At 42.0% G+C, this 12,408-nt stretch overlaps 1 protein-coding gene across 4 annotated transcripts in view; it reads left to right on the top strand.

The window, feature by feature from the left end:
* Window positions 1-12,408, top strand: part of fbxl16 (F-box and leucine-rich repeat protein 16) — a 167,077-nt gene that overhangs the window by 95,959 nt on the left and 58,710 nt on the right. For all 4 annotated transcript variants that reach the window (XM_073060395.1, XM_073060394.1, XM_073060393.1 and 1 more), the window contains exon 3: window positions 10,518-11,026. In XM_073060395.1, coding sequence (XP_072916496.1) covers window positions 10,518-11,026 — 509 coding nt within the window. The remainder of the gene's footprint in view (window positions 1-10,517; window positions 11,027-12,408) is intronic.

Raw genomic sequence — 12,408 nt, 5'->3', positions numbered from 1 at the left:
TTAAAGGTGAGAGGGAGAAAGTCTAAAGGAGATTTGTGAGGGAATTTTTAGTACAGAGAGAGTGGTAGGTGCTTGGAACACAATGCCATGGGAGATGATAGAAGCAGACACAAGAGCACCCTTTAAAAGGCATTTAGACACATGAATAGGCAGAGTGGGAGGGATTAACCAAGCAGGTGGGATTAGATTAAATTGACATCATGGCCAGCACAGACATAATGGGCCAAAGGGTCTTTCTGTGCTGTACTGTTTGTCATTCTGTGTGCTAAAAGTCTGCTGTGTATGTCACCATCTGCTTCCTGCAATTGTGTTTTTGGCTGCTTAGTCAGCTTATTGATTTCACTTTTACTGGAAGTCAGGCAGTGACTACCTTAAGCCATGGCAGGGATTTGTGCAGAGGGGTGGGTGGTGACGTAGACAAGGCGTATCCCTTCCATTGCAGTCATTAATGGTGAATGTTAGGAGGAGATGTACTCACTCTACACCCCTGCCATCCCGTGCTATCTCACTTTCATTTTCTTTAATTGCCTTCTGCCTATAATTCCAAATGATAGTTTTTTGTGTAAAAATGGAGTAAATCACAATAATCTACACATCATACTCAGTGTAATGTCTTTTGGAAGATCTTAATGATTTCAAATTCTACATTTAGTTTATGTAAAATGTCCTGTAGTAGAGTATTTGCCATGCTATAGGATTATTCACTATTTCCTTAGGAAAAGGAAAAGTTAGGAAAAGGGGAAGTACAACGAGATCTAGGTGTTCTTATACATCAGTCACTGAACGTAAGCATGCAGGTACAGCAGGCAGTGAAGAAAGCTAATGGCATATTGGCCTTCATTACAAGGGGAGTTGAGTATAGGACCAAAGAGGTCCTTCTGCAGTTGTACAGGGCCCTGGTGAGACCACACCTGGAGTATTGTGTTCAGTTTTGGTCTCCATATTTGAGGAAGGACATTCTTGCTATTGAGGGAGTGCAGCGTAGGTTCACAAGGTTAATTCCCGGGATGGTGGGACTGTCATATGTTGAAAGATTGGAGTGACTGAGCTTGTATACACTGGAATTTAGAAGAATGAGAGGGGATCTGATTGAAACATAAGATTATTAAGGGATTGAACATGCTAGAGGCAGGAAACATGTTCCCGATTTTGGGGTAGTCCAGAACCAGAGGCCTCAGTTTAAGAATAAGGGCTAGGCCATTTAGAAAGGAGTTCAGGAAAAAACTTTTTCATCCAGAGTTGTGGATCTATGGAATGCTCTGCCTCAGAAGGCAGTGGAGGCCAATTCTCTGGATGCTTTCAAGAAAGAGTTAGATAGAGCTCTTAAAGATAGCGGAGTCAAGGGATATGGGGAGAAGGCGGGAACGGGGTACTGATTGTGGATGATCAGCCATGATCACATTGAATGGTGGTGCTGGCTTGAAGGGCCAAATGGCCTACCCCTGCACCTATTGTCTATTTATTTTATCTATTTCCTGGGTATAGTGGTCTTCCTTGATGCAACTGTATCTCTGATGTAGGTACAAGTGAATTATCAGCTATGAAGCTAAAGCTTCAGATTTATCAACAAATCTGCCATTTTGTGTCCAGAGTATTCAACATACCAACATTATATTTCCCACAATGAGTAGCTAGAATATTTAGGAAGCTTATATTTACTTTGCAACTTCCACGATGTGATCTACAACCATCCACACTATGGCACAAATCTGAGCAGTCCAGTTAAACAGATCTTACTCCCATAAACACCCAAGAGCAATATTGACTGAACAAAATAGTTTTAGTAATGATGAAGGATAGAGATTGGGTCAACAACCCAATCTATACAAATTAGATTGACATTTATGTGGTATATGCACTTTATATCAACTTGTACATCTACAAAATACATTTCTTTATCTGTTAATATTATTTTATGGGCTGTGTGTGATGTATGTGCTGTGCTTGCACCTTGGTCCCAGAGGAACATTGTTTCATTTAGCTGTATGCATGTGTGTGACAGGATGACAATAACCTTGAACTTGAACTGAGCAGACAGTACCTCTTCAATATTCTTCAAAACAACACTGTTGGATCTTTTAACTATACCTGGTATGGAATGAGCATGTTATTAAACTTCTACCCTGTCCTCAAATTTATCTGGTCCATTTCCGCTACCCGCCTCCCCTTTCTTGATCTCACTGTCTCTATCTCTGGAGACAGCTTATTTACGGATGTCTATTATAAACCCATGGACTCTTGCAGCTACCTGAACTATACCTCGTCCCACACTGTTACTTGTAAAAATGTCATCCCCCTTCTCTCAATCCTCCGTCTCTGCCACATCTGATCTCAGGATGAGGCTTTTCATTCTAGAATGAAGGAGATGTCCTCCCCCTTCAAAGAAAGGGGCTTCCCTTCCTCCAACATCAACACTGCCCTCAACCACATCTCTTCCATTTCACGCATGTCTGCTCTCATCCCTTCCTCCCACCTCCCTACCAGGGGTAGGGTTCTTGTTTTCACCTACCACCTTTGTGTCCAGCTTGTAATTCTCTGGAACTTCTGCCATCTCCAGCAGGATCCCACCATCAAGAACATCTCTCCCCACCCCCTACTTTCTGCTTTCCGCAGGGATCTCTCCCTACGCGATTCCCTTGTCCATTCGTCCCTCCTCGCTGACCTCCTTCCTGGCAATTATCCTTGCGAGTGGAACAAGTGCTTCACCTGCCCCCTACACCTTCCCCCTCACCTGATCAGGACCCCAAACAGTCCTTCCAGGTGAGGCGACACTTCACCAGCGAGTGTGTTGGGGTCATCTACTGTATCCAGTGCTCCCGATGTGGCCTCTTGTATATTGCTGAGACCCGACGTAGATTGGGAGACCATTTTGCCGAGCACCTACGCTCCATCCTCCAGAACAAGCGGGATCTCCCTGTGGCCACCCATTTTAATTCCTCTTCCTATTCCCATTCCGATCTGTAATCCATGGCCTGTTCTACTATCGCAATGAGGCCACACCCGGGTTGGAGGAACAACACTTTATATTCCATCGGGGTAGCCTCCAACTTGTTGGCAGGAACATAGATTTCTCGATCTTCTGATAATGGTCCCCTCTACCCCACCCTCTCCTTCATCATTCCCCATCCCCTTTTCCCTCTCTCACCTTATCTCCTTGCCTGCCCATCACCTCCCTCTGGTGCTCCTCCCCCTTTTCTTTCTTCCACGGACTTCTGTCCTCTCCTATCAGACTCTGCCTTCTCCAGACTTGTATCTCTTTCACCAATCAACTTCCCAGCTATTTGCTTCATCCCTCCCCCTCCCGGTTTCACCTATCACCTTCTGTTTCTCTCTCCCCTCCCCCCACCTTTTAAATCTACTCTTTAGATCTCTTTTTTTCCCTCCAGTCCTGCTGAAGGGTCTCGGCCCGAAATGTTGACTGTGCTTTTCTCCATAGATGCTGCCGGGCCTGCTGAGCTCCTCCATCATATTGTGCGTCGGATTTCCAGCATCTGCAGATTTTCTCTTGTATGTTCTTAAACCAAGAACATTTTCTACTCTGCAGTTCGCTCTTTGTGCTTCGCTGGAATGCCATGCTCGATGTTTGTGCTCTCGACTCAGCAGCAGAACTTGACCCCAAAACCTTCTGACATAGAAGTGAGAATGTTGCTAACTGAGCCGGCACTGAATATTTATACAAGTGCAAATGAGCTGAAATGTTTGATTAACATAACCAAACAAAGCTATATTTAAATTATTTTATTTAATACTTAAGCGGAAATGCTTAGGGATCATTTTCTACTAATTGGAAGATTAGAGCAAAAACATACACTTGTTAATTTGCAGAGACTGCAATGAAAAAAATAGGAAATATTATAGTTATAATTAACTTCTCCGGCGGGCTGCAATTTTGCACCTACTTTTTTCATGTAGTGCTGACAGGCTGAAGAAATTCAAGACACAAGACATTATCCAGATGCTGTAAATCTAGAATTTAGCCGGCCAGTAGTATAGTGGCATCCGCACCGGACTTTGAGGCAAATGGTTCCTGGTTAAAATCTGGCCATCTCCTTGCACCTTTCCATCTGTGCTGGTTTGAGAATTGAGCTAGCAACTCAGCCTTGTGAAAAATAACAGACAATTGCTAAAGAAACGGCAAGGTCACTACCCGATGTGCTCAAAGCACGGAGAGGAACAACAAAATAATGTAAATCTATCACCTAGCAACACACACAAAATGCTGGAGGAACTCAGCAGGTCAAGCAGCATCTATGGAGGGAATAGATGCTGCCTGACTTTCTGAGTTCCTCCAGCATTTTGTGTGTGTTGCTAGGTGATAGATTTAACAGTTACTCTCACAAAGGGGCCTGGATATGTAATTAATTTTGAATTAAAGGAAGCAATATCATAGTGATATTACTAGTAATAACACGAGGCCTGCATCATAGATGTAGAGATATAGAGCCAAATCCTACCACACTTCGGAGGGAATTGCAATTCAATTGATCAAATAAGTTTGAAAATCTGTTGTTTGTAGTACTGAATTGAATATAATGATTTAACATAAATATCTAATGTACAATATTGTCAAAATCTTCTGTCAGTGTCCCCATGAATTTGTCTTAAACCTGATTCCACACCCACAATGAAGTTATTGAATCTTAAATACCCTCTGACATGGTCTAACAAGCCACTCAATTAAAATATTATAGTTACATGGAAATTACAACATATAGACAGGACACTGTCCCCAGTCATTCCCATTGGTATTCATCCTTTACCTATGAAGTATTCTGGAGGCAAGATGACACAACCTTGGCTAACAAGAGAAGTCAAAACCAACATAAAAGCCAAAGAGAGGGCATATAATAGAGCAAAACTTAGTGGGAAGTTAGAGGACTGGGAAGCTTTTAAAAACCAACAGAAGGCAACTAAAAAGTCATTAAGAAGGTAAAGCTGGAATATGAAAGTGACTTAACCAATAATATTAAAGAGGATTCAAAAAGTTTCTTCAGATACATAAAGTGTAAAAGAGAAGTGAGAGTGGATGTCGGAACACTGAAAAACGATGCTGAAGAGGTAGTAATGGGGGATGAGTAATGGCTGATGTACTGAATAAATATCTTTTGCCAGTCTTCACTGTGGAAGACGCTAGCAGTATGGTGGAAGTTTCAGATGTCAGGTGTCATGAAGTGCGTGAAGTTACAATCACTAGGGAAAAGGTTCTTGGGAAACTGAAAGGTCTGAAGGTAGATAAGTCACCTGGACCAGATGGTGTTCTGGAAGAGGTAGTTGAAGAGATTGTGGAGGCAATAGTAATAATCTTTGAAGAATCACTAGATTCTGGAATGTTTCTGGAAGACTGGAGAATTGCAAATGTCTCTCCACTCTTCAAGAAGGGAGTAAGATGGAAGAAAGGAAATTATAGGCCTCAGTGGTTGGGAGGGTGTTGGAGTTGATTGTTGAGGATGTGTTTTCAGAGCACTTGGAGGCACATGATAAAATAGGCCGTAGTCAGCATGATATCCTCAAGGAAAAATCTCACTTGATAAGTCTGTTGGAATTCTTTGAAGAAATTATAACAAGATAGATAAAGGAGAATCAGCTGAAGGGATATAGGGGGAAGGCAGGAGATTGGGGCTGAGAGGAAAATTGGATCTGCCATGATGAAATGGTGGGGCAGACTTGATAGGCCAAATGGCCTAATTCTGCTCCTATATCTTATAGTTTTATGGTCTAAGCAATAGTCTAAATCCTATGTGTTCACTTAATTCCCTTTAGCAACAAATAGACTGCCAGAGGAACTCTGCAGGTCAGGCAGCATCTGTGGAGTAAAGTGGACAACTGAGATTTCGAGTAAAATCCCTTTATCTGAACTGACCTGAAACAATGATCACGCACTTCCCTATGCATGCTTTGACTCTTTTAGTTACTGAAAAATGATCCAAAGTATCGTTATTTAAGCACCAAGTACAATAATTTGTGCTTAAGATCTTAAAATAATTTAAGATTCCCTTATATCTCTTTTTTTAATGAACTACTTAATCTGCTGTGAAATGTTGACATGCTCTCTGTTTCAACATTACCTCAGGTGTTAATTTCCTCCAGCAACACACACAAAATGCTGGAGGAACTCAGAAGGTCAGGCAACATCTATTGCATATCATGCTTAAAAAAGTGGTTCACAATTCCTCATTGGTTCTTTTGGCAATTATTTTAATTTGGGCACCATAAAAATGCTGAAGGAGAACGGATGCTGTGAAGTGTGAGATTTGTTTCCCAACAAAGATTTGAAAAATATTAGTGTCACCCTGATTTTTGAAACTTTGACATTTCGTATTTCTTTCAGCATCTTAGGGGTTATTACAACTACGCCTTTTGAACCAAATTGATGTCTGGAAAAATTATACTTATTTAAATATGTGCATATTTTAAATATACAAATTGGCTGGCTGGATCAATTTTAATACAAAATTACAATCAAGGTTAAAGCATCTTTCAATTAATTATGTAAGATGTCAAATCATGCATTAAATATTTCTCCCCGTAACTTATAACCAATGTTGCTCTTTTTGAGAAAAGTTTACAGATGAATACAAATATTTTACACAACCATCTTTTAAATAGTGTGCTCAAAAGTATGCTTTTTAAGAACAGGCATCGGGGACCTGAATTCTGTGAAGCCATGTGCACAGAATTGATTCACTCCAGCCTGGTGGTAGCAATTGATTATATATTATTGATGATTATAATAATGCCATTCTCATAATGCCATTCTCATACTGCCCTGTGGATATCGACTGCTCCAATAAAGGTCGTTCGTACCAGTTGTCTTCCTGATCACTTGTTGGGAACAAAGGCATCTCAAGCCTATGTACTGTACGTAAGCAAATAAATGCCAGCAAGTCACAGAACTTAAATGGCCCTGTGGCTCACAATCAAAGCAATGAATGCCCAGTAGCGATGTGCTGTAACAAAACGCTACATATGATGTCCTGAGCATGATTAGCTCATTGCCATTTCAATCCCACTCTGTGTTTACTAGCAGAGAGCGGATAAAGACAGTTAATGTAATCATACAAAAGAGTCAGAATCAGGTTTAACATCACAGGTATATGTCGTGAAATTTGTAAACTTTGCTGCACCAGTACAATGAAATACCTGATAATAAAGAAAAAAACTGTGACTCACAGTAAGACAGTGTGTGTGTGTGTGTGTGTGTGTGTTCAGATTCAGTTTATTGTCATTTAGAAATCACAAATGCAATGCAGTTAAAAAATGAGACAACGTTCCCCCAGAATGATATCACAAAAGCATATGACAAAACAGATGACACCAGAAAATCCACATAACGTTTGGCAATCCCCAATCCAGAGTCCGGAGAGGCTGCTGCGTATTAATATCGCGCTACCGTCTTAGCGCATTCCCCGGAAAGGAGTTCCAAATCCACCAGACAAACAAGACCAAAAACTAAAGCTACAAGACCTGCACAAAACCACATAATTACAACATATAGTTACAACAGTGCAAACAATTGCATAATTGATAAAAAACAGACCATGGGCACAGTAAAAATAGTCCAAAGATGTTAAAAGACTATAAGTTCAAAAGAAATCACCACACAGTTTCCACAAGTCCCCAGGGTCCCGACAGACTCGCCATCCCACGCCGGCGGCAGAAGGGAATACCCCCGCTATGGACTTCCACGGCACCGCCCGACTCAGCCTCGCAGACGCATCACACACTGAAAGCGACCTGACCGCAGTGGACTCCGAGTCCGTCGAACCTCCGAGCCGATGACCATCCCCTCCGGCACAGCTTCTCTGAGCACCATCCTCTGCCGAGCGTATTAAGATGGCCCCACCAACGGCCATCGGCAATGCGACCCCAAAGACTGGGGGCCTGTTCTTCCCAACTGAGTCCCGGACCTCACAGCAGCAGCAGCAACGAAGAAGGTCTTCCTGGAATTTCCCGATGTTCCTCCATGCTCCCACGTCCGTTTTTTGAGGTAGTGTTTTTAAAAATGCAAACACGAGGAAATCTGCAGATGCTGTAAATTCAAGCAACACGCACAAGTTGCTGGTGGAACGCAGTAGGCCAGGCAGCATCTATAGGAAGAAGTATGTCAACATTTCGGGCTGAGTCCTGACGATGCTGCCTGGCCTGCTGCATTCCACCAGCATTTTGTGTCTGTTGCGTGAGGTAGTGTTCATGGGTTCAATGTCCATTTAGAAATCTGATGGCAGAAGTGAAGAAGCTGTTCCTGAATCGTTGACTGTGTGTCTTTATGCTCCTTCATGATAGTACGACTGAGAAGAGGGCATGTCCTGGGTGGGTGGGGTCCTTAATGATGGATGCCGCCTTTTTGAGGCATCGCTCCTTGAAGATACCTTCGATGCTATGGAGGCTAATGCCAATGATGGCGCAAACTAATTTTACAACTTTCTGCAACTTACTTTGATCTGGTGCAGTACCCCTCCCCCATACCTGACAGTGATGCAGCCTGTCAGAATGCTCTCCATCATACATCTCTAGAAAGTTGTGAGTGTTTTAGATGACATACCAAATCTCCTCAAAGTCCTAATGAAGTACAGCCGCTGCCCTGCCTTTTTAATAGCTGCATCGATATATTGGGACCAGGTTAGGTCCTCAGATATATTAACACCCAGGAATTTGAGATTGCTCACTCTGTCTACTTCTGTGAGGACTGGTGTGTGTTCCCTCGTCTTATCCTTTCTGAATTCAATAATCAGCTCTTTGGTCTTACGGATATTGAGTGCCAGGTTGTTGCTGCGACACCACGCCACTAATTGGTATAATCTCGCTCCTGCACGCTCTCTTGTCTCCATCTGAGATTCTGCCAACAACAGTTATATCATTGGCAAATTTATAAGATGGGATTTGAGCTGTGCCTGGCCACACAGTCATGGGTGCAGAGAGAGTAGAACAGTGCACTCAATCTTGAAGAAAAAGCTACCATCAATTTTAAAGAATCTTAAAATAAGCCAACATCTTGGTATGCCTCAGAAATACCCTTTCAAGGACACTAATTATTTTAAAATCTTACATTTTAGCAATGTGATATCTTGTTAAATGTTATCAATTAGACATAAAGCTCACAGTAAATGTTGAATTGCCTCAAATCATTACCGGCTCTGATTGCTCCACAGTTGACAATGGCAACCAACGTGACTGTGCAATGGTCTTTGATTCTGACCTCCATCAATACCCTAACTTGCTCCGTCAGCCCTCATTTATGTTTTCTGATTAATTTGCTCTGATGCCAATTAATGCTGTTAATGACCAAGCTCCATACCTGGCAGAAAAGAAGCTGACTTTTGCTGAGGTACGGTGATGTTAACATATAATGCTGTCCTGGAGCTCAGCTCCAATCAAATAGCAGAGAATTCAAATGCTTAACCTCTATCTTTTCTTCTGACTTCCCAAAGAACTTAATAGAAGAAATTAAGTGAATAGATATTGCTAGTACATTTAACCCTAACATTAGTGGAGATTACCCTCCAAATGTGAATTTTAAACTACTCTTTGCTTTGTTGATGAAGCACAATTGTATAGAAGCAATATAAATTGGCGGTTCTCAATATTCCATAGCCGGCTGGTGGTGTAGTAGCAACTGCAACAGACTTCAAGGCAAGTGTTCCTGCATTCAAATCCGGCCGGGTAGAGCGTCGAGTTAGCAATTTGGTCTCATAAGAACCAGACAAATGCCAGCATCTTTCCAGCATCTGCAGAATCTTTTCGTGTTCTAAATAGCTACTTGCACTAGAATTCAACAATCCTGACTGGCTGCATCACTGCCTGGTATGGGAACCGTACCTCCCTCAATCGCAGGACTCTGCAGAGAGTGGTGCGGACAGCCCAGCGCATCTGTGGATGTGAACTTCCCACTATTCAGGACATTTACAAAGACAGGTGTGTACAAAGGGCCTGGGCAGTCATTGGGGACCCGAGTCACCCCAACCTCAAACTGTTCCAGTTGCTACCATCCAGGATACGGTACTGCAGCATAAAAGCCAGGACCAACAGGCCCCGGGACAGCTTCTTCCAACAGGCCAGCAGACTGATTAATTCATGCTGACACAGCTGTATTTCTATGTTATATTGGCTATCTTATTGTGCATACTATTTATTTAAATTACTATAAATTGGACATTGCACATTTAGATGGAGACGTAACGTAAAGATTTTACTCCTTATGTATATGAAGGATGTAAGTAATAAAGTCAATTCAATTCAATTTCAATGGGTGATTCTCGACCTATTATTCTGATCACAGTTGACTAGATTAAATGCTATGACTTTGGAAAAAAGAAATAATTTTGATTAAAAAAGAAATAGAAATGTTCACTTTTTTTTGTGAATGAATTTTGTTTTGATAGTGCAATACTAATGGGGAGCCAAGTCTGACTGTGACTCATTAAGTAAGCTGAGTGTCAGTTCAAAGTGATTGGGATGTAGAGATAAGGAATTGCAGCTGCAATATTTTACACATTCTCTCCACTCTTTCAATTTCATAGGTCATGTTGGAGCAGATGCAAGGTCTCGCCCACTTGGAGCTCTCTGGCTGCAATGATTTCACAGAAGCAGGCCTCTGGTCCAGCCTTAACGCACGGATTACCTCCCTGAGTGTCAGCGACTGTATCAACGTAGCCGATGACGCCATTGCCGCCATTTCGCAGCTGTTGCCGAATCTAACGGAGCTGAATTTGCAGGCGTACCACGTGACAGACACTGCCATGGCCTATTTCACTGCCAAGCAAGGTTACACCACGCACACCCTACGCCTGAACTCCTGCTGGGAGATCACCAATCACGGTGTGGTGAACATGGTGCACAGCCTGCCCAACCTCACCTCGCTCAGCCTCTCTGGCTGCTCCAAGATCACTGACGATGGCGTGGAGCTGGTAGCGGAAAACTTGAGGAAGCTGCGCTGCTTGGACCTGTCATGGTGTCCACGCATCACTGATATGGCGTTGGAGTATATTGCATGTGACCTGCACAAGCTAGAGGAGCTGATATTGGACAGGTAGACCAAAGGGTACATCTGATAGTAATAATGTTGGCAGTTCCTAAATCGTGCTAAATTGCTACCAGCTAACTCATTCAGTAAAGCAAAATAGAGTGGGAATTTTCACATCAAAGAATGAAGATCAATATAAAGATGAGATTTCAAGTTATAGACAAATCTCTAAATTTTATTTTGCTTATAGAACAACCAATATTAACCAGTCATGGAAAGCCAAGTCAGCAAGTGCAACTTTTCATTTCTTATCTCTCTCTTTCTATCTTTCTTTTACTGTTCATCTTTATAAAATTGTTCACTTTTGCTTTATTCTGCAATATCTCTAAAACAATAATACCTCAACTTAGAAAGCACAAATACATTTACAAAATACTGGGAACACTCAGCAGGTTAGACAGCTTCTGGAAACAGAGAGAAGGGGGGATTCATCCTTGGATGGTGTTATACATGCAACATGTATGTGGTGGCATGTATGGACGCTGATAATAAATTTTACTTTGAACTTTGACCTTTAATATACTTTGTACCCTGCTTGTGAAATTTGGTGGACTATAGTGGAAACAAATTTCAGAAGCACGGTGTACTTGAAGACAGAAGTTTACAGCACATTTAGCAGCACCATTCTGCCAGCAAAACTAGGGTAAAGGCCTTTCATTTAAATTGGTTTTGTCCTCCACATAAGCTGTCAACCTGCTGAGACATCTGCCATTTTATGTTTTCATTCCCCCTGTACTTTCCTTAAGGTGAAAGAACATTAAGAATCTGCACAGTTAAGGCACCCATTCAGCCAGAGAGAGGTGCTGCGATTTTCCAGTCCAACTGCGCCACAGCCCAGCCACGTTTGCTGGGAGGTGTTGCTGAGAAACTGAGAACTGGCTGGAGCTTAGATCAATTTGAAACCAAGTGGTCATAATCAGATGAATGGAGCCCATCTGTTGCTTCTTTGTCCCACGATTCATTTCCAAGTAATATATTCTTTGACTTTGAATACAATGTGTGTATCTATTGTTGCTAAGCTACAGAATAATAATTTACAGTAGCCATTGTCGGTGAAATACAGTCGTGACTTGGGGAGCTTGGAAAGGCATTGTACCGAGTTTGGGCTCGCCAAGTATTGAGGAAAAACAGGCGAAGCACAAAGCTGAGAAATATTCATAATTACAAAGTAGTTCAAATGCAATTTCGATTTCCGCTTTCAGATTTTGTTGAGTTGTTTTTGTGACTTTTTTTCACAACAGCTGTTTTCAGTAGTTGGAGATTATCTGATGAATGACTCCTATTTACTGACATGTACACAAGTTTGCCTGACATGTACAAAGGCTGTGCCTCTCCGTGTTATACACTGAGAATGCACGGGAGGGAATATGTCTGGGTTTTTCTTTTAA

Source organism: Hemitrygon akajei, chromosome 11 (assembly GCF_048418815.1).
Source record: "Hemitrygon akajei chromosome 11, sHemAka1.3, whole genome shotgun sequence".
In the NCBI taxonomy this organism is placed as follows: domain Eukaryota; kingdom Metazoa; phylum Chordata; class Chondrichthyes; order Myliobatiformes; family Dasyatidae; genus Hemitrygon; species Hemitrygon akajei.
The sequence above is the reverse complement of the archived record's forward strand: the minus strand, read 5'-3'. Positions and strand labels throughout refer to the sequence as shown.